The sequence below is a fragment of the Geotrypetes seraphini genome, chromosome 8 (assembly GCF_902459505.1).
Source record: "Geotrypetes seraphini chromosome 8, aGeoSer1.1, whole genome shotgun sequence".
Taxonomy (NCBI): domain Eukaryota; kingdom Metazoa; phylum Chordata; class Amphibia; order Gymnophiona; family Dermophiidae; genus Geotrypetes; species Geotrypetes seraphini.
Window position 1 is genome coordinate 68972589 of NC_047091.1, and position 23510 is coordinate 68996098.

General features: G+C 44.0%; 1 protein-coding gene across 1 annotated transcript in view; it reads left to right on the forward strand.

Moving 5' to 3' along the window:
* The window catches only part of NAALADL1 (N-acetylated alpha-linked acidic dipeptidase like 1), a 70284-nt gene extending 46993 nt beyond the window's left edge, over positions 1-23291 (forward strand). The window contains exons 13-19 of the mRNA XM_033956534.1: positions 1365-1456; positions 6384-6474; positions 9467-9548; positions 13449-13622; positions 22276-22366; positions 22518-22610; positions 22948-23291. Coding sequence (XP_033812425.1) covers positions 1365-1456; positions 6384-6474; positions 9467-9548; positions 13449-13622; positions 22276-22366; positions 22518-22610; positions 22948-23122 — 798 coding nt within the window. The 3' untranslated portion in view covers positions 23123-23291. The remainder of the gene's footprint in view (positions 1-1364; positions 1457-6383; positions 6475-9466; positions 9549-13448; positions 13623-22275; positions 22367-22517; positions 22611-22947) is intronic.
* Positions 23292-23510: the final 219 nt, after the last annotated feature.

The window sequence follows — 23510 nt, forward strand, 5'->3', positions numbered from 1 at the left end:
ATGTCGGGGGGGGGGGGGGGAGAGAAGGGAAGCCGGTACTCACATGTTAGAGCTCCGTTTGCGGGCTAAAGCGGGAGACAGGTCACTGAAGCTTGCGATTTGCTCTTCTTGCTGCCAGGTCCTGCCTACTTTCTGTTTCCTCAAAGGCAGGACCCGGCAGCATTTTTCCCAATAGATCGATCTTGGGCCGATCAGCCTTCCTCTCCCCGATGTCAATTCTGCCATCGGAGAGGAAGTTCTGGCCAACGGAATTTCCTCTCCGACGGCAGAATTGACGTCGGGGAGAGGAATGCTGGTGGGCCCGAAGCAGGGAGAGCTTGGCCGGTGGTGGGCGGCTTTGGGGGCCTGTTATCCGATGGCAGCGGCAGTGGCAGTGGCTTGGGGGAGGGCAGGGAGGGAGAAAGAGGGCAGGCAGGGAAACAGAAGGAAAGAAGAGAAACAGAAAAAAAGAAAGGGGGCATGAAGAGAGAAAGATAGAGAGGGCAGAGAGAGAGGAAGAAAATGTTGGTGGGGGGTATGAGGTCAGGAGGAGAGGAAGCATACAGGCTAAAAGAAGGGAAGAAAGATTGGATGCACAGTCAGAAGAAGAAAGTGCAAGCAGAGACTCATGAAATCACCAGCCAAGGTAGGAAAAATGATTTTATTTTAAATTTAGTGATCAAAATGTATCTGAATTTATATCTGCTGTCTATATTTTACACTGTGGTCCCCTTTTACTAAACCGCAATAGAGGTTTTTAGCGCAGGGAGCCTATGAGCGTCGAGAGCAGCGCTGGGCATTCAGCGCAGCTCCCTGCGCTAAAAACTGCTATTGTGGTTTAGTAAAAAGGGAGGGGGGTGGGTATTTGTCTATTTTTGTACGGTTGTTACTGAGGTGACAGTGCATAGTCATCTGCTTTGACCTCTTTGAAAAACCCTGGAATAGGAATGATGATTAACATTTTCTATGCGTACAGTGTGCTTTGTGTTTTTTTTAAATTTTTTTGTTGGTAGATCATTTTGACTTGGTCATTTTAAAAGTAGCTCGCAAGCCCAAAAAGTGTGGGCACCCCTGCCCTAGCGCATGATGGTTTGTCCTGCACACATTTGTCCTGAGTGCATTTGACGGTGCACGCATTTGTCGCACGTGCAGTTGACGTGTGCGCATTTGTCTGCGTGCATTTGTCCTGCGCGCTTTGGACGGGTCACCGTATTATATATCCAAATGTAGCATGGCAGACAGTATACAAAACGTGGCTAACCTAGTATATGACATGGCAGGATGGCACTTAACATGGCAAAACCTAGCCACTAGTATTGGGTAGTGGATATAGCACGTGAATTTGTGGCAGGGTAGATATGGTAAGGCAATATTCTTTCTTTCAGGTCAAGATTCCTACGAACTCGTCTATTACAGTGTATGAGAACTGGCAACGTCATTTCAACAGGACCAGCTCACTCCATGGGCTAGTACCAAGGTGAGTCTCTCCTTGGATGTTTGCCACAAAAACAACACCCTAGTTGCAGGCAGTGCAAGGGTTTGTCATAGCAAGATCCTACCCCACATTCACATCCCCAATATTTTGATGGTTCTTTTTGATGGTTTTTTTTTTGTTTTTTTTTTTTCTTTTCTCTCTTTCTTTCCTTCATCATTTTTCTCACCTACCCTACCCTTATGTATAAACCTTAATTGTTAAAAAAAAAAAAATAATAATTTTTTTTTCTTTTTAAATTGTAATTCCATTTTTTCTTTATCCACTTGTTTCAGTTTGTATTAATAATACATAATGATTAGTTTGTATAATTTTGTCTTATTTGTATTTGTCACCCCAGTTTTTTTTTTTATTGTACATTTCAATTATGTAATACGCATTGAAATATTTGATATTGCGTAAAATCAAAATTTAATAAAACTTGAAACTTGAAACTTGAAACTTCTAACAGGTGGGCTCATTTCACAAAGAACTCAGAGGGACTGATGTAACAAGTCTTTTGTTAGAATTGTGCACTGAACTTTAGTATACATTTCCTAGTGCAGGTACTGGAGAAAAGTTTTACTTCTGTTGCAGTAAAGAAATGGTTTAACCGCTAGGGGGGATATGGCTAAATAAAGATGTACCTTGTTATTTAGCAGGCTGACCCCTAGTGGTATATAGTGCTACCCGATTCAGGGAAAAGTTCTTCAATTCGATTCAGCCTATTGAATCGATTTTTTGATTTGATTCACTTTTCCTTCCCAATCGGGTGTTTTTTTCAAATGTCCTGGCAGGTTTATTTTGTAGTCTTTCCCCCCCACCCCACTCCCTTTGCCCTTTCCAACCTCATATCAGCGCTGTGGATACACATTTGAAATCTGACATATTGTAATCATAAAATAGAAAATACAATTATTTTTTTCTACCTTCCACGGTCATATCCAACATTTGTTTATTTCCCACTGTCTACCATCTCTCTCTCTCTCTCACTCTCCCTGCCTTGTGCCCTGGGTCATACCTCTCTATTCTTCTCCATGCAGTATCTTTCTTTTCCTCCCCTCCATTATCATGTGCAACATTTCTTTCTCTCTTCCTATGCACCATCTCTCCCTGCCCGCCACCCTTTGTCCAACATTTCTCCCTCTCTCTTTTCCATGCAAGTCTCCCTCACCTACTCCATATGAAGGATTTCTCCCTGTCACCCCTTTCTACCTCTTTGTTTCATCTCTCCCTTCCGCTCCTCCACGCCAACAATTCTTCTTCTCTCTTTTTTCCCCCCATGTGCAGCATCTTTCCTCCCCTCCCATCCCCCTGAGCAGCAACTTTCCTCCTCTCCCACCCATCCCCCTGTGCAAGCAGCACCCCAATGATCCTTCCACCGTGAAACCTGACATATCTCCAAGGCCTCCTAAAGCAGCAGCAGCGGCAGCATTCTGAACAGGCTGCTTCGTGACCTACCTCACTAGGGCTTCTCTCTTCTGCATCACTGATGACATCATCAGTGACATGGCAGAGAGTATGCCCCATCAGGGAAGGCTGCAAAGCTGCCCGTTCAGAGCGCTGCCACTACTGCTGCTTTAGGAGGCCTTGGAGGTATGTCAGGTCTCACCAGGGTGGGGGTCGCTGAATCAATGAGTGAGATTTTCTCGGACAACAAATCAATTCAAATCCAGTAGTTGGAACCTAAGGACAGTACCAAGTGGACTTCTACAGTCTTTGGTCCAGAAATATCAAAGAAAAAAAAGACCATTTAATCATGAATTTGTAATGTGTGACTGTTGGGCAGACTGCATGGATCATTCAGTTCTTTATCTGCCATCATTTACTATGTTCCAGCGTAGCACAAGGGGTCAAGCACTGCCATTTTTCAAGTTGGCAATGCTGGAGGCAGAAATGAGCAGGTTTTGCTCCTGCCTCTCAACCCAAAAAGTGGTTTGGGGGAAGGAAGTCTGGAGTCCACTTGGGCCACCAGGGATCTTATCAGAGCAGGCTCATGTACTTCATCTCAGATGAACTTTTTGCTCCCTGTTAGAATTATACTCTGCCTCAGAGCTGAGGTAAAGATACTGCATGAAGAAGGGAAAATTTAGATTGCATTTTTGTTTTTACATTGGGAGCAATTTCTCCTTACCACATTGACACTCTTAAGCTTTAGATGTTTAGCTTTGAAAAAACAGGATTTAGGTGTTCCTGCACTATGAATGCTACTCTAAATGCTGGCTCATGGATGTCTCAGACATAAATAGCACTTCTAAAATAAGCACCATAGTGCTACCATTTCATAGAGTAGACGGCTCCTCTTTCTTGATGCTTATAGTCTAATGAAAGAGCTGTTAAGTCTACCACATTCAGCAGGAGACTCTCACCTTTGCGGGTCATCTCCTGCCACTCCTGCTGGGGAACAAAGAACTCCTTTTCAGCAGCAAGAAATGAATTAAAAAAAGACACCATCTCCTGCTGCCATGGAGAGACCAGTCTCGTAATATGAACTGCAAAATCTCAAATCAAGTTTTATTAAAATGTGTTATACCGCCTAATTAGACTTCTAGGCGGTTTACCAAGGGAAAAATCATATAAAGGTAAATCCATCCATAAAAACGTAGTAAAATAAACATAGACAATGTCATCATCATCATAATAATAAACAATCAAGGACAGCAGCAGGGGAGATGATGTTTTATTAAGACATCTCCTCTTGCCCAAGGGGGAAGTGGTTTGTTGGTGTCCTGGCTGAGGCCTGTCAGAGCATGGAGCCAGGAGGTCGAGTGAATGGGTCTGAGAGTGTGGCTGGGTGGGGTGTACTTAAAATCTCCCTCTCAAAGATCAGATCCCTTAGGCAGCTCTGTAATAAGGACAGACAGATAGACAAGAAGCACCAACAAAATTGGAGATGGAAGGATGTTTTGTTTTAAAACGGCAGAGCCAGGAGAATAATGACAGCTTACAGAAACACAAGCCTGAGGATTCAGTATTTTTATTTATTTTAAAAATTTCTATACCGTTTAAAACTACAGATTAATAGACAAACATAATTTTAAGAACATAGTAAAATAGACATACAAGCAAACCTTAAAAATTCATAGCTAAAAAATTAACATAACTTTGCATAAAAATCATGGTTAAAAATTAATAGTGTGGGGCCAAAGGTTTATCTAAAACAGGGGTCTCAAAGTCCCTCCTTGAGGGCCGCAATCCAGTCGGGTTTTCAGGATTTCCCCAATGAATATGCATGAGATCTATGTGCATGCACTGCTTTCAATACATATTCATTGGGGAAATCCTGAAAATCTGACTGGATTGCGGCCCTCAAGGAGGGACTTTGAGATCCCTGATCTAAAAGAAAGCATCAACAAATAACTGCATTTTGAGTAATGTCCCTGGATCCATGTAAATGTTTGCGTGTCCTAGTTCCCTCCCTTTTTCTTTCTTTTCCATAGCATTTAACAATAATGGAATCAATATTCAAAAGGAGTTACACATTTACTAGCAGCTAGTAGTCACTGATTTTCAAAGGCCTTATGAGGGCAGTTCTGTAACTGGGTGCTTCCAGTTAAGTGGACTTTTGTCATTCACAGAGTGCCAAATCTATAATGGCATCTGTGTGACAAGAAGCCATTATAGAATACTAGCATGAGTCAGTAGAATAATGTCCACATTTAGGCACACCCCCTTACGCCAGGTTTACGGTAAGTGTACATGAGCAGACCTAAGTGTGGCAGATAAGCACATGATGTTATGTTACAGATTATCTCTGTGTGCACAGCTGTGCGCTGGGATGGTGCTGAGATAGAATTAGGAGGTATGGGGCCAGTATTCAAAAGAGCTTTCCAGGACTTCCTAACTGGATAAGTCCTAGTGAGCCCAATATTCAGTGACACTATCCAGATAATGTCGAGACTGTCAGAGGGAATATTCAGGAGCACTGTCCAAATAGTGCCCCTGAATATTCCCTCGGACAGTCTTGGCACTATCCAGACAGTGCCAGGGTGGTCCAGAGGTGGGAATTGGGTAGAGTCAAGGTTATTCGGTTAGTGGAGGTTTTCAGCCCACTAACCAGATAACTATTTGGGTAAATTATTGGCGAAGTGAGGGTGGGAGGCATCCGGGGCGGTGACGCCCCCCTGCCCCTTCCCCGCCAACCCGCAATATAAGCATGACCCTTCAACTTCCCTGGCATGAGCAGCAGCTCCAACTTTCTGCCTGCGCCGGCCTCGGCTCTCCCACTGACGTCACTTCCTGGTCACGGGAGGCTTTCCAGGCCTACATTTCAGCTGCCTATCTTAGCTGAATCAGGCCTGATTCCGTAACCAGCGTTGTTGCGTGATTGACCCGTGATTGGTGGCCACTTTTAAGGCAGCCGCTGACATGGACACCGGTTACAGAATCCGGGTCAATATACCTTTTACTTAAGTATCAAATTATGTACTTACCTTTACTTAAGTGCTTTGATCTAGTACTTTAAAGAACACTGGTATTCAGTTCCATTGCCTATCCATGTCATAGTGCTGAATATACTTTTTTATTTAAGTGCCACAACAAGCATTTTAAAAAATACAGTGACCTCCCGCTGCTGCTAAAAAACATGTAAACTGATACTGGTATTGATTCACTCTAGAAGTCTTGACTAGTCTTGCAGAGCAGTTTGATTATCTTTAACAATAAAAGATAATTGAGGCATTCTGGATTTCTTGAGTGTATCTATGCTGTGACTCCTAGCTTATAACTGCTCATCTTCCTCACTGAATCTATTTTTCTTGCCCACTTGGCTACTGCACAGCACAAATAGATCACAAAGCTCTGGATGGGTTCTTTCCCCACCCCCCACCCCCATACTTCCCAGTATCTGATATCATTGGACAATATCAACAGTTTGGTCAGTGAATAAGCCAAATTTTTATTCTGCCTTTATTCTTATTTCTCTCCCTGACAGCTTAGGAACCTTAGGGGCTGGCAGCGACTATGCCCCTTTCCTCCATTACCTGGGGATCACCTCCATGGACCTTGCCTACACATATGACCGGGTGAGACATATCTCTACTGCTCTCTGCTAGTCAAATAACCTCTGCTGGGCTACAGCAAAGCTTCCCAAACCTGTCTTGGGAATCGCACAATGAATATTTATGAGATCAATTTCCAAGTACTGGATACTCATACATATACATTGTCAATAGCAGGAAAATGCTTCTGGTTGTGGGGTGCAATTTGTTCTCATTTGCAGCTACTCAGGGATTTTTCCTCTATTTATGACCTGCCATCTCGGTTCATCCAGTCATTAGCTGGGGGCCATATACCAAGGCTTACCCTAGAATCCTAAATAGAGAATGACACTGTCCCTGCCCTATTCCTGTAAGCTCTGCCTTAACCACACAAGCCTTGAACACTTATGATTATAAAGTGTTTGAGGCTTGTGCAGATGAGGATGGAGCTTGCAGGAATGGGGCAGGGACAGGAAAAGAACTTGCGGGGACAGGATGGGTTACCTGTGCGATTACGCATTATTTTCAAGACATTAACTTTGGTTTACAAAGTCATTTACCATGAGATTCCTTGGTATCTATCGACCGCAAACAAACTGAATTCCTTCTTTGCGTCGGTCTTTACAAAGGAAGACACCGCAACAATACCTGACACAGTGAAAGTGTTCAAGGGAGTCGTACAGGACAGACTCACCACAGTAGAAGTGGACTTGGACCAGATTTACCACCAGATCGACAAACTTAAGAGTGATAAATCTCCTGGACCGGACGGAATTCATCCGAGAGTCCTAAAAGAACTAAAATTTGAAATCGGAGAACTATTGCAAAAACTTGCCAACCTGTCAATCAAAACAGGACAGATACCGGACGACTGGAAGATAGCGAACGTCACGCCGATATTTAAAAAAGGATCGAGAGGAGTGCCAGGCAACTACAAACCTGTGAGTCTCACGTCTGTCCCTGGAAAGATGGTTGAGGCGCTGATCAAAGAGAGCATAGTCCGGCACCTAGACACATACAACCTGATGAGAGCCAGTCAACATGGGTTCAGGAAAGGGAAATCATGTTTGACGAACCTACTCCAATTTTTTGAGACAGTGAATAGACAAATTGATAGTGGAGAACCGGTGGATATTGTATACTTGGCCTTTCAGAAAGCGTTCGACAAGGTTCCACATGGAAGACTTCTCAGGAAACTACAAAGACATGGAATAGAGGGAGATATACTAAGATGGATAAGCAAATGGCTAGAGAACAGAAAACAGAGAGTGGGCATAAATGGGAAGTTCTTGGTACTTGGTACCATCTTATTTAATATTTACATAAATGACCTAGAAGAAGGAACATCCAGTGAAATTATCAAGTTTGCAGACGACACAAAGCTATGCCGGGCAATCAGATCAAAGAAGGACAGTGAGGAACTCCAGATCGACTTGAATCATTTGGAGAGGTGGGCAGATAAATGGCAGATGAAGTTTAATGTGGAAAAATGCAAAGTGATGCATTTAGGCATGAAAAATAAAGAACACAAGTATAGCATGTCAGGTGTAACTCTGGGAAAGACCAAACAGGAAAAGGACCTGGATATACTGATAGATACGACCCTGAAGCCGTCGGCGCAATGTGCGGCGGTGGCGAAGAAAGCAAATAGAATGCTAGGCATGATAAAGAAGGGAATTACGAGTAGATCAGAGAAAGTTATAATACCACTCTACAGAGCCATGGTCAGACCGCACCTGGAATACTGCATCCAGCATTGGTCTCCATACTTAAAGGAGGACATAAAACTGCTAGAGAGGGTGCAGAGACGAGCAACGAAGCTAGTGAAAGGTATGGAGAACCTGGACTACGAGGAACGACTTAGGAGACTGGGGTTGTTCTCCCTTGAGAAGAGGAGACTGCAAGGAGACCTGATTGAGACTTTCAAAATACTGAAAGGATTCGACAAAATGGAGCAGGGAAAGCAGTTATTTACCATGTCCGATGTGACATGGACAAGAGGACATAAACTGAAGCTGAGGGGGGACAGGTCCAGGACAAAAATCAGGAAGTTCTGTTTCACGCAGCGAGTGGTGAACACCTGGAATGCTCTCCCAGAGGAGGTAATTGCAGAATCCACCATTCTAGGATTTAAGGGTAAATTAGATGCACATCTCCCTTGAGAAGCATACGGTGATATGGGGACTAAAACTAGGCCAGGATACACCTGGTAGGGCCTCTGCGTGTGTGGATCACCGGACTTGATGGACCCAGGGTCTGATCCAGAGATGGCAATTCTTATATTCTTATGTTCTGCGGTCTGAAGGTGCAATACGACTGTCATTAATGGGGTTCAAACCCATGCTGCTCCTTGTGACCCTGTGCAGGTCACTTAATTCCCCCATTGCCCCAGGTACATTAGATAGATTGCAAGCCCGCTGGGACAGACAGGGAAAAATGCTTGAGTACCTGAATAAACTCATGTAAACCTTTCTGAGCTCTCCTGCAAGGATCACAACAGCACCAGCAATCCTCTCTGTAGGCTGCGGTAATTATCTGAATGTAAGAGCGGGAAGCCGGAGGACGCTGCAAAGAGCAGGCAGCACTAGTATAGACTGCAGGCCGCAAAATAGTACCTGACGAGCCGCATGTGGTCCCCTGGCCACAAGTTTGACCACTGTTCTACACCAATCACTGTGGAAGCATTTAACAAAGACGTTTTTGTACATAAATGCATATTTATTCACATAAAATTTGATTATTGCCCTCTGTCACTGCAAATTCAAATACAGTGTGTACACGTTATCATTTAAAAAAATGGAGAGGAGACAAGTAAGGGGGAAGCAAAGTACTGTACATATGGAGAATGGAGATTGCATTTTTTAAATTCCTGTATTCAAACACTTCCCCCCATACAACAAAGTGTATGACTATTAGGTTCCTACTTTGTGCACACTGGCCCTCCAATGAGCCTACAGTTAGGTGACCAGATACAAACTCATCCCCCTCATATCTGTATTCTAATCCCTTCTTAATGTGTTGTTTGCCTCGCCCTCAGAGCAAGACTTCAGCCCGGATCTACCCTGCATATCACACGGCCTATGACACTTTTGATTATGCTGCCAAGTTCATTGATCCAGGTAAACAATGGCACCACATAGGGGAGCTCAGTATGACAGTGAAGTTCTCTCTCTGCAAGGACAGTGGTATAGCCAGAAATTAATTTTTTTTGGGGGGAGGGGCAATGATTAACATGGGTGGGCACTAGGCATCCCATTTCTCTGTCTCCCCTTGGTTTCCCATTCCTTTTCCCACCAAAATTAAAATAAAAAATACTTTGGCTGGCAGGGATCCCCTGTACACAGTTTAGCAGCAGATTATCAAAAGGGATTATCTCTGTCTTTAGCGAGGTTTCTAGCAGTCTCCGACATTGACATGCAAATGGGCTCTTCAACATTGAAATGAACTCTCTGGTGGATTCTTAAAAAATGCCGAGTCATTTTCAAAAAGCGGCTTTTGGCGACAAAAATAAGCGACTGGTCCATGGATGCCAGTCAGTGTCGGAGACTGCTAGAAAGCCCCTGTGTTATGATGCAGTGGTAGAGATGCCCATTCTCTCTGCTGCATCACAATACCCCTTCCCTGTAGTGGCGATTAACACAACACACCCGTCCCCGAATGGCGGTGACACCCCCCCTTGCATCAGGAGATGGAAGGAGGGTAAGGAGGGAGGGAGGGAGGGAGAAATATTAGATCTGGGGGTGGAAGCAAAAGAGATGGTGTACATGGGGAAAGGAAGAAAGGAGAATTATTGGACATGGTGTTGGGAGAGGAGTGAGGTAGAGACAGATGAGAGGGAGAAATGATGGATGTGGTGGTGGAGAGTAGGACAGATGGAAATGGATGCAAGAGGGTGGTAGAGGGAATGGAGGAAGAGATGTGGCATGGAGTTGGAGAGGGGTGATAGAAGCAGAAATGTTGGATATGGGGCTGGTGGGCAGAGGCAAAAGATGCTGCACACAGTCCGGGGGATAAGAGAGGAAGATATATTGGATGTGGCAGTAGAGGGGGTGGGAGAGAGGCACTCTAGATCCGTCTCTGCCTTTCTCTTTCCCTACTCCCTTTTCAGCAAGGGAAGGAATGAGAGAGAGAGATGGTGGACAGTGAGAGAGAGGAAGACGTTGCACATGGGGGTGGAGGAGAGAGGAAGAAATGCTGTGCAGTGGTGGGAAGGGGAAAAGTATTCTTTGTGTAGTTTAATTTTGTGGTTACCATTGTGTATTATTAAAGATTATATTGTGCGTATATGAAAAATTAATGGAAGAAATGGCATTTACAATTAGTACTATTATTATGGAGATGGGGTCTAGGGCGGATCTTTTGCCCCCCTCCCCCCAAAAACAAAAAAGCATTCCGCTGCCTATGAAGGGACCAACATGGAGCAGAGCAGAAAACAGTATTCTGCCCCCTATTCTAGACTCTCATTTTCTGATGTTCCTGCCCCTGGCTTGCCCACCCACTCTACAGTTCCACTTCCTACTTGTGTACAAATTAAGCCCTGGGTGGAGCCAAGGCAAAGGCAGATGCTATCCAGGTACTGGTGCTAAATATTGACAGTACCTGGATGAATTCTGGCATTGTCTTGGCTTAGGGTTACCATATTTTTCAAGTTAAAAAAGACACATGGCCTTGCCCCCAGCCCTGCCCTGTCCCACCCCCAGCTTCACCCATACACAACTTGAGCCACCTCGTCTATTCCTCTTTCCCTCCCCCTCCTCGCTCCCCCCCACACACACACAGAATGTGTACACCAGGGCTGCCCAAATCCAGTCCTCGAGATCTACTGGCCGGCCAGGTTTTCAGGATATCCACAATGAACATGCGTGAGAGAGATTTGCCTGCACTGCCTTCTTGGTATGCAAATCTCTCTCATGCATATTCATTGTGGATATCCTGAAAACGTGGCCTGCCAGTAGATCTTGAGGACCGGACTTGGGCAGCCCTGGTGTACACCTTTAATGGCAGCGGGGGTCACCAATGGGTGAGCTGCATCAATTATGGTCCCACTGCAGATACGAGTGGTTCAGAGGTACGTTGTGAGACACTGGAAGCGTCAGGAAAGGCCCCCAGATCTGCCTGAGCTCGGGGCCGCGTCTGGATGGCCTCCAAGCATACGCTGATGTGATTTCACACGCATGCGTAGATGCCCTCCTGATGCAGCCCTGAGCTCAGACAGAGCCGGGGTCTTTCCTGTCACCTCTAGCCAGTGCCAACAGTTCCCACCCACAGGTGACCCGAAGGTAAGAAAAAGATTTAGGCTACACTCAAAAGAGTCTAAACTCCAGACAAACTGCCGGTTTTAGAAAACCATCTGGACACCTGGACAGTCCTCTAAAAAGAGGACAGGTCTGGGAAAATCTGGACGTGTAATAATAATAATAATAACTTTATTTTTGTATACCGCCATACCCCGAAGAGTTCTAGGCGGTTCACATTAGTTAGACAGAGATTACAAGTGGTTACATATCAAATAGATCATAGAGTTGCAAACAGCAAGGCGAGAGTAGTTACAAGTGGTTACATATCGAATTGATCATAGAGTTGCGAACAGCAAGGAGAGAAGTAGGGGGGAGAGGAGGGAGATGGGGGAGGGGAGTAGATCAGAACGGGGGGAGGATTGAAAAGGGGCATTAAGGGTCTTGGTCTCGGTAACTCTAGCCCTGGCTCCACCCCCAGACCACTCTGACACTATCTGGATAGTGCTGGGGTGGTGGTTAAAGATTATCAGCAGCATTTTCTAGATAATGTCACTGAAAATGTGGGTGTGGCCCTTATCTGGACAGCAACACCCACTACTACCCTTATAATGAGCTTGAGTATCAGGAAAGTTGTTTACCTGGGTAAATGGGCCATTTGAAAATCACCATTGCTGCAGGATGAGGATGATTCTCTGAGTATGTGTGCTTGTTAGGTTCTATGGTTTTACTTTGACAACAGCTGCTCTTTGCTAACCCTCCCCCAAAGTTGCCATCCTAGGCAACTGCCTAGTCTTACCTAATGTTAACATACAAAATACCATTAGGAGTATAGAAAAATATATCTTAGATGCTTGTCACTATATATCAATCACAATCTGCATATAAATTCAAAATCATCATCTCATTGAATAAATTATTAATTAAATAAATGAATAGTGAAAAGTGCTCAGTACAAGTATGGTGCCGCTGGGAAGACAATGTTGGAACCATCATGCCACTTTTCAGTCCCATCTCAGTTATTGCTGTGTTTAGCTGTTTCAATATGTAACGCTACTCCCTTAGATAGTACAATTATAATATAGTGGCACTTATCTTTCTAGTTTGAGGTAGCTAATCAGTTTACAGCAATGTATCTCTTTAGCGGCCCGACAGGATGTTACTTTTCTCATTTTTTTCTTTTGCTTCAATGTGGTTCATGCTCAAAAAGTGAATAAGTTGACTGCTCCTCTACTTAGTCCTAAGTTTCACCCAACAGGGCTTCCTCAGGAGGAGATAATACTAAAAGGAAAATACCAAAAACCTCACCAATAAACCTGCAATGTGTAATAATCCTAAAATTCCTTTCAGTAAAGGATTCAGTAAGGGATGATTTTGAATTTATATGCTGAGATTGTGATTGTTACCGAATGTTAAGCCATCCATGTACGCTATCCATGCAATGTCAATATTAGTTCATAAAGAAAAGAAACTAATCAAAAAGAAACAAGCATGACAACCGGCATTGAAGGACTCTGCCAAATGCCAAGCAGCAAAATCATAATTCAAATGCAGAATATTTTAGCAATAAAATACAACCAAAAACCAAGAAGGAACTACATCATTAAATCAAGTCGATAAAAGAAACCTGCAAAACAGAAAATGAAAAAATCCCTGCTCAAATTGGCATCAGTACATCATCCTTTCAGAATTAATATCGGTGCAGTAAAAGTTTGCTGTTCTCTAGGGCTGACATGGCTACTGGAAGTCAAAGCCTAATCTGCAGTTTCCTGGTTTCTCTTGCAGGGTTCACCAGCCACCAGACGGTTGCCCGCACAGCTGGAAATGTCTTGTTACGACTGGCAGACAGCCTGATAATCCCACTGGATCTGACAGACTACGGGGAGACACTTGAGCGCTTTTACAACTCAGCAAAGGCTGAGCTTGGAGTTACTCTAGAACAGCAAAAGATCTCTCTTGGTAAGAGACGAGGAAAACATCATTCACCTTCCATCCTCCATAGCCAAGAAGGGTCTGTCCTTTATTTATAATGAGTATTCAGAACTATGTTGGCTAGAATATTCATGGCTGCCAGATCTTATCCAGGTCCTAACCAATATTCATTTGGGCAGAGGAAGGGTATAATGATTATCCCAGGACAAGCAGGCAGCATATTCTCACTAATGGGTGACGTCACCGATGGAGCTCCAGTACAGACACTTGAAAAGTGAATCGCAACTTTAAGTTTAGAAAGTTTGCGATTAGCCCACACCGCAGATGCGCAAGTGCCTTCCTGCCCGACGTAGGCGCGCGGTCCCTCAGTTTTCTAGTTTCTGCGGAGTTAGAAAGACATGTTTTTCAACACCTGCTGAATTTTTTTCTCTCGCTTGCCTTCCCGTTCTTGCGGATTATGACTTTTTTTTTGTCACAGTTCTTTCATTTTTTTAAATTTTATTTCCTGTGTTAAGTTAAAAAAAAAAAAAAAAAAAAAAATCTCTTTTTCTTTTTACTTTGCAGTCACAGGCTTTGGCCCAGCGGGGCCTTATGGACTTTTTTCGCCATAAAATTTGATTTGCCAACGGCTGTCTTCCAGTTCATGTCCCACCTGCAGACGGGTTTCAAAAAATACGGTCGCTGTGCTCGGGCCATTTCTGTAACCAACCCTCACTGCTGGTGCTTGCAGTGTCTGGGACCCGAGCACTGTGCCGACTCCTGCTCCCACTGCTCATCCCTTCAGAAGCGCACTCTCAAAAATTGGTTGCTTCAACAGAAACAACTATTCGGCGCCGCAATGGACACGGAGCCCAGTTCATCTCCGACACCGTCCGCAGACAACACCAAGGGTGGATCCACCAACTTTAACTCTGGTGTTACAACTCACTCTAGGTAAGCCGGCTAAGAAGCCTTCCACTACCTTTTCCGGGACGCAGATCAAAGCTGCAGTGAGTCAAGTCCTGCCGACCTCGCGCAAGTCCCAAAACGCATGCCTCCGATACCGGAGAGTACATTCTCTTCGGCCTCATCCTTCCCGGACCTTGTTGACCAGCCATCCTTACTGGCCAAAAAGAAGCAACGGTACCGGCATTTTCCCTTAAGCAGAACACTGACAATCTGCTTCGGGAGGAGTTAGGAGAGCATTTTACCCTCTTGGGCGCAAGCTCACTTTTTAGCAAGCACGGCACCAACCCTCCAGAAGCCGGTCCGGTCTGTGTTGCTCCCGGCACCAACCACTCCTCTTAATTCTACTCCACTGGTGCGGACATCCATAACATGGGACTCGAGCATTCCACTTTGGCACTGATCCTCTTTGGCACATCTCGAGAGGCTACTCGGGCACCGTCGGGCAAAGTCTCTAGTAAATATGAACATTTGGAGACTTCGACACCGAGCTGTCGACACCGATCCCATCATTTCAGAGATTCAGATTTATTAGGAGATACTGAGCCTGAAATGCCATCTACTACCGATGTGGCCTCTTCTGCTTCTGGGTGTCCTAGCCGTTCATCTCCCAGAGCTTCTTTTCCTTCAGAGAAACTTTCTTTCTCCAGATGTTTGCGAAAGATGGCACATGATCTGGATGTTTTGTTGGAGGCTGATTCCAAATACAGCAAGCAGTACTTGGACACACTTGATTATGATCTTCCTCCTAAGGAACTGTTAAAGTTTCCACTCCATTCCACGCCATTCTGAAGGAAACTTTCTATAAAAACCTAGAGACTTCTCTCTCTGTGCCAGTGGCTCCTAAATGTTTGGAAACTCTATATAAGGCTTTGATAAGCCTCCATTGCCCCATGAGTCTCTCGTGGTTGAATCCACTGTGAATAAATCCTCTGGGGCAAGTGTGTATGCATCCGTTCTTCCTGGTAGAGAGGGTAGGACAATGGACAAATTTGGTAGACGTCTGTACCAAAACTCAATATTGCCAAACAGAGCATCCAATTATACCTTTTTCTTTTCCTGTTACATGAAATATCTTCTTAAATAAATTTCATCACTTCAGCAATATCTGCCTTCACGTAAAGCCAAAAAATTTCAATCTCTGGCCTCTACCTCTCTGCAACTTCGAAAGTACAGTGGTACCTTGGATTACGAGCATAATCCGTTCCAGGAGCATGCTCGTAATCCAAAATGCTCGTATATCAAAGTAAGTTTCCCCATAGGAAGTAAGGGAAACTTGCTTTGATATGTTCCAACCCCTCACCTTCCCCCCCCCCGAGGCCAGCAGCGCTGCTCCCCCCCCCACGAGAACCGGCATTGCTCCCCCTGAAGGCCCCCCTCGTGAACCGGCACCCTCCCCCCCGCCATCGGGCACCCCCCTCGCCGCGATCTGAGATCCCCCAACCTACCCGAACCCTCTTCTTACTTCCAGTGTAGCCTCCGCATCGGCATCGGCACTAGCATGTCCTGTGCCTGAAAATCTGCTTCCTGTGCCGGGCCTTGAGCATGCGCACATGCTCAAGGCCCGGCACAGGAAGATTTTTGGGCACAGGACATGCTGGTGCCGATGCCGATGCGGAGGCTACACTGGAAGTAAGAAGAGGGTCCGGGTGGGTTGGGGGATCTCAGGTTGCGGTGGGGGGGTGCCCGATGGCGGCGGGAAGGTGCCGGTTCGCGGGGGGGGGGGGGGGCGCTCGTACAGCGAGGCAAGCTCGGTTTACAAGGCACCAAGTTTGCGAATGTTTTGCTCGTCTTGCAAAACACTCGCAAACCGGTGCACTCGTAAACTGAGGTACCACTGTACATGGTGAGATCTGTTTATGATACTTCGAACTCTCATCTCGAGCAGCAGCTATGTCTGGCCTGGTTATGTGTTTCAGACCTTCACGTTAACCACCAAGACCGTCTAGCTAATGCTCCATGCCTTGGTGATGAGCTCTTTGGAGTCTCCACTGCCACTGCCACCCAAAAGCTGTCTGCCCATGAGACCAGATGGGATGTGTTGGTTAAGCCGAAAAAGAAGTCTCCACCTGCTCAGCCTTTTAAGCCTGCTTCCTCTTCCCAACGCAGATTTACTGCCAAGCCTACTCCTCAGGCACCTATCCAGCCTCATAGACAACAATAACAGCCACACCAACAACCTAAAAAATTGGCTGCTCCTCAGAAACCTGCACAGCTTTTTTAACGTGCTCTTTCAAAGCTTAGCCAGCATTCCTCTGCTACTTTCTCTGCCTCAATCCATAGGAGGACGTCTTCAGATCTACATCAATCACTGGGAGCTCATTACATAGTAACATAGTAATATAGTAGATGACGGCAGATAACGACCCGAATGGTCCATCCAGTCTGCCCAACCTGATTCAATTTAAATTTTTTTTTTTTCTTCTTAGCTATTTCTGGGCAAGAATCCAAAGCTTTATCCAGTACTGTGCTTGGGTTCCAACTGCCGAAATCTCTGTTAAGACTTACTCCAGCCCATCTACACCCTCCCAGCCATTGAAGCCCTCCCCAGCCCATCCTCCACCAAACGGCCATACACAGACACAGACCGTGCAAGTCTGCCCAGTACTGGCCTAGTTCAATATTTAATATTATTTTCTGATTCTAAATCTTCTGTGTTCATCCTCTTTGGGTCCTCAACATAATTCATCAAAGGTATATTCTTCATGTTCACACCCTTCCTCTGGACCATCTTCCAAAAGAGTCTGCTTTAAATCTGACGCAGTCCTCTCTACTTCTCCAGGAGGTTCAATCTCTCCTCCTCCTCAATGCCATTGACAGGAAGTTCCTTCCTCTCAACACAACAAAGGTTTTTACTCCCGATATTTCTTGGTCCCCAAAAATACAGGAAGTCTGCAACCCATCCTGGATCTCCAAGCTCTCAACAAATAACTTGTCAAAGAGAAGTTTCAAATGCTCTCTCTCGCCCTCCTTTATCTCCTATTGGCTCAGAACGAATGGCTATGCTCTCTGGACCTCAAGGAAGATATCTTCGCTTTCAAATCAGTCGTCGTCACCACCAGTACAAAATTCTTCCGTTTGTCCTGGCATCTTCTCCCAGAGTCTTCACGCAGTGCATAATTGTAGTGGCAGCAGCCCTCCGATCCCAGGGTCTTCAGGTGTTTCCTTATCTGGACAACTGGTTGATCAAGGCTTCATCATCTCAAGAGGTGACCCTGGCGACGACTCACACCATTTCTTTCCTTCAAACCATGGGCTTCGAAATCAATTTCCCAAAGTCCAACCGCCAACCAACTCAATGTCTTCAGTTCATCGGGGCTATTCTGGATACAACTCTCATGAGGGCGTTTCATCCGCAAAAAAGCAAACCTTTCCTTCTAACCCTTCAGCGATGTCACTAACAAACATATTTAAGTTTACACTTAAATTTCTGCCAGAAATTGATTTTATTTTCATTTAAAGTATTACAGTATTTCTTTTTGCTGGTTGCTTGAGTTCCGGTTAACAGAGAGTGTACTGTAGTTACATAAACTGTTATGAGAAGTGTGGAAGTGAAACTCTGAATATGAGTTCTCCTGAAAAATGTTATACTTTTATTAACTCTTAGAAACAGGAGTTGAGAGGAAGGAAGTTAAATATGAGGTAGACTGTTGATAGGAAGATTAAAAAGAAAGATAGTATGAAAAATGCCAGGCTAGAGCTAAATAAAGATGGTTGATTGCATGTGGCAGAGATGAAGAAGAGTTGACATGAAAATTTAAAGCTCTGGAAAGAACTGAGACCCAGATGCAGTAAACTCACTGAGCATCTGACGATTGTCGCTAAACCAGTTTGAACTGGTTTAGGGCTGGGGTTGTGGGAGGGGCCTTAGGCACCTGAGCCAATCAGGGCCTTAGGCCTTTCCCAGTTCATCCCAGGATGCACCATGAAGGGGAAGGTCCGCCAGACTGGGCATCCCTCCTGCTCTCTTCTTTCATATAAGACACGGGGGCAGGGGGGGAGCCGAGTGGCAGAGGGTACCCCCCTTTTTTTCATTATTGTTTACATTATAAAAGCTATTGTCCACATATAATAACCCTTCTTCATAGTACTGAATAAACACCATTTAAAAAATCTTTTTCAACATCTTTTAGAGTTCTATTTGCTCTTGAAGATATCCAGGTACATTTTTTTTTTTACGTTTGATCCATTGTTTTTTTACAACATGTTATGTGCAATCTTACATCCTGCTGAATCCTCACACATCAGAGTTCTAGGCAGGTTACAAGCAACATTTCACTATATAGAGTTATACATGTTACATACAGTTAGGGTTACCAGACGTTTTTGAGTTCCCCAGACATGTCCTCCTTTTCAAGGACATGTCCGGGAGTCTGGACGGCTTTTCAAAATCCGGCACTTTGGGTTTTGAAAAGCTTCCCGTCAAAATCGCATCAGGAAGGGGCATCTGCGCATGCAAGGACATGCGGTGACATCATTGCATCGCATCCACGCATGCACGGATGCCGTCAGGGGGCGAGGCTGGGGAGCAGAACGGGGCGTGACACAGGCAGAACGGGGTAGAACTGGGTGGGTCTTGGGGCATGGCCATGGGTCCAGATTTTCCTACAATTTTCCCACATTTTTTAACTTAGGAAAGAGAGAAATACTTACTCTGGATGTAAAATAGCTAAGTCCGATAATCAGTGTAGTATTCTTTTCAAACTCTGATGTTCCTTGACTAACTCCAATTCAAATTTTGATCAATTTTCATCTCCTTCTGCTGATGTTTTAGCTTCTTTTTTTCAAGACAAAATCTCTCTTATTAGACAATCTTTTCCTGTAGGAGATGCTGGTTATTTTTCTATATACTCTATCAATCCTACAATGGAGATACCAGTTGATCGCTCCTGGTGCTCTTTTAACCCAGTATCCGAACACCAAGGGCTCCTTTTACTAAGCTGCAATAGCGGTTTTAGCGTGAGCATAGCGCGTGCTGAATTGCCGTGCACGCTAGACACTAACGCCAGCATTGAGCTGGCATTAGTTCTAGCCGTGTAGCACGGGTTTAGCGCGCACTAAAATTCTGCGTGCGCTAAAAACACTCTCGCAGCTTAGCAAAAGGATCCCCAAGTCTCTAAATTGTGTGAAAAGATGAGAAAGTGTAAATGTTCACTAGATCCTTTTCCATCATATCTTTTTCTTAATATCCCCTCTCAAACGATATTGCGGCTTTATTGAATTATTCATTGGAAAATGGATACTTCTCGCAATCCATGGGGCAACTAACACTTATTCCTCTTCTGAAAAAAGTAGCCTTAGATCCTACCATTCCTTCTCATGATCGACCAATTGCTGACAAAAATGTTAGAATCAATTGTAGATGGTCAACTTACTAATTATCTGGAGAAATTTTCACTACTTCAACCATTTCAACATGGATTCTATTCTAATTTTAGTACTGAAACTCTATTGATCTCTCTTCTTTCAAAAATTCAACAATTACGATTACAAAATAAATATGCAATTTTGCTTCAAATTCGATTTATCTACGACATCTGATGTAGTGCATCATGACATTTTGCGTCATTTACTTTCAGATATTGGTCTTAATCAGATTGTTCTTGACTGGTTTTCTAAATTTTTATTGTCTCGCTCATATTCAGTCAATATTGATGGTGATATTTCCAATTCTTTGCAGCCTCCTTATGGAGTTCCCCAGGGCTCTCCGCTTTCCCCAATCCTGTTTAATCTGTATATGACTACTCTGAATTCTTATAAGTTGTCAGCTTGGGAAACGCTTCTCATCTATGTGGATTATATTTTTATTTTGATTGAGATAGAATTGGATATAACCAATTTAGTTTTTAAAATAAACCACTGTACCTCCAAACTTCAAGCTTGGGCTATTTCAGTCCAGATGAAGTTAAACGCAGCCAAAACTAAACTTTTGTGGTTAGGCCCAAAACTGGACTGCCTTCCTCCTACTATACTTTTGGATTCTGGGGATTCCCTGCAGATTGATTTCTCCTCTAAGATTTTGGGAATCCTTTTCGATTCCTCTTTCACCTTTAAGGATCAAATAAATTCTTTGGCCGAGAAATGCTTTTTCAGTTTATGAATGCTGAGGAAGGTTAGATCTCTTTTCAATCAACGCCATTTCTCTGTTGTGGTTCAATCTATTATATTATCTCGGCTAGATTGTTGTAATGTTATTTATCTTGGTGTTACAAAGACCTGTCTCCGAAGATTACCGTTGATTCAGAGTACCACTGCGAAGCTGATTTTTGGAAAAAACAAATTTGACCATGTGACTCCATTGCTGTTGAGCCTTCATTGGCTCCCGGTTTATCTCAGGATTCAATTTAAATGTGCATGCATTACCTTCAAAATTTTACATGGTATTTTCACTCCTCTGCTATGGAACATTTATTTTTCCTATGCTAGAGGGGCTCAACAATTCAAACTATCTCTTCCATCTAGAAAAGGAATTAAAGGAATCAAGAACTTCAGCCTTTCTTTGGTTTTTAAATTTTCTCAATTATGGAACGAACTCCCTTTAGCTTTGAGAAGCCCTAGCCCTTTCCTATTCTTCCGTAAATCTTTAAAAACTTTTTTATTCGCTAAACATTTTGGAAATTAATCCTCTTTTAATTCTTGTTGTTTTCTTTTAGTGTATCTTTTTAAAATTATTGTTAACCGAGTCAAGCTTTCTCTGGTTGATGACCCGGTATATAAAGCCAAGTTTTAGTTTAGTTTAGTTTAGTTAATACAAGTAATGTAAGATAAGGCATCTAAAACATCTCACTCTGCCCTTCAATATTGCTCCTTGACTTGGTAAATCTCACTCTTTGGGATGGTTCACCCTTGGCATCTCTTCCGCTCTAATCATTAGGCTACTCCTCTACTTTTCAGTATTTGGTTTAATGAATTACAAGGGCGGGCCACTATTTAAATTTGATCACAGTGACTTGTTCAAAGTAACGGTGAGATTTGAGGTCAGTGGTGATGTCTGCAGGTCTCAGCTTTGTATTCTCACCGCAAAGTGTACTTACTGCACACTCATTGTGTTCTTCACAGGCTTCCCTCCTGGCTCTTGCCCTTCCTTCACTCTTTGTCTGCAATCTAGAACTCTCTCGCTCAACTCATTCAACTTGAGATGCCTTTCCTCCAGAGTTATATAAAGGCCTTTAAGATTTGACTGAACCTCCTTTGATATGATACCTGGTGCTGCTACATAATGCATTCTAACCCGGGAGCTAGTGTTAGGGGATGGCAACCAAGCAATTGCCCTGAGTTTCCATGTCACAAGGGGCCCAAAGCCTGTTTCAGGCTCGCGGAGACATTACTGGAAAGTAGACTTTGGGACCTCCTCCCCTTTCGATCCTGGGTCCATTCCGATTTAATGCCATTATCTATGTCCCTGCTCTTTTCTTCCTACCTTAGGTCCTTCCTATCCCTTCATTTTCTTCTAGATTACAATTCCTCTTCTTATATTCTGCAGTTTTGTGGATTGCCATGTGTTTTTAGCTTCATGGGCACTATAGCAAATGTTTATAAATAAATACTGTCTGCTACTCTCTGCCCCACTATGGAAGAGTGGGAGGAGAAGGGTTATGGTAGTATTTCACTCAATCATGAGCCATAGAAAAACAGTCCCTTCCTCACCCAGCAGTTTCTTAAGAGAAGATACTGTAATGGAGATAAGGTGCTGTATCTGGATTCTGCTTATAATGTTTCACATCTTTCCCCTCAGAACCTCTGAAGACTGTTATTGATCGATTTATTTCTGCTGCCAAAGCTATAAATCAGGAAATAGATCAGGTGAAGAAAGAAGTTAACCCAAGGTGAGTGACTTATGAGAATGGTCAAGCCTCTGCCAGGTCTTCTTGGGGGAGTCTTCATCTGACCAGAGTATTTCAACAGTTGATTTTCACTGACCCCTGTGTCTCTTTCCTGAACTTATTTACTCTCTCCGTCCCTTGTGCCTCCTCATAGCCCCCTAAAGGTACGAATGCTGAATGATCAACTGATGCTGTTAGAAAGAGCCTTCCTGGATCCACGGGCCTTTCCAGACAAGTATTACTACAGGTACTCACATCCCTACTGCCCTCTGTGCTGGTTTCTCTCCCTGTATCTTCCAGATCTCAGGAAGCCTATGTCTAAGCAAGTTCTTAATCTTTCTGTCTTAATGTAAGTGTGTGTCTCTCTTCCAGCTTCCCTGTCACACACTTGTGCTCCTTCTTTCTGACATTCTCATCACCACACATTCAATCTGTCACCCTCTTATCACACATTTTCACCTTCTAATTTTTATGCTTTCTCTTCCCCTCTGTCACATACATTTTTTTTAAATTACTGCCTTCATTACCCACTTTCTTCCTCTGTCACCCACTTTTTCTCACATTGCCTCTTATTGTCCCCTCAGCCATGTCATCTGGGCATCGAAGAGCTCTAACATTGCCACTTTCCCTGGGCTTGCCGACGCCTATGCAAAGGCCGTGAGCAATAGCTCACTAGGCTGGGACAATGTGAACAAACACTTGACCATTGTCATCCAGGCCATTGGAAATGCTGCAGCCACATTGGAGGTCGTCATCTAGAACACGGAATCCTGCAAGAGAAAGCTCAGAGGCCTGAGGATCCTTTGCCTTTTCCCTAGCTCTGCTTGTGAGTCATAAGTTGTGAAGTCAGATAGCATCCCAATCAATGATGTGATGAACAAAGATGAGACAGATTGATCTTTCGCATCTGTTTCCACTCAGCAGATACTAGGAGAAAAATAAAAGTAATTTTACTATTTAAAAAACAAACCTCATAGCATAATCTTAACTGGAAAAAAAATCCAAGCGGGTGCAGGTTACAAAGTGTAACCAAATAACATAATAAATGACAGCAGAGGGTTCAGAGAAGAGCGACACGAATGATAAAAGGTATGGAAAACCTTTCATATGCAGACAGGCTAGAAAGGCTGGGGCTCTTCACCCTGGA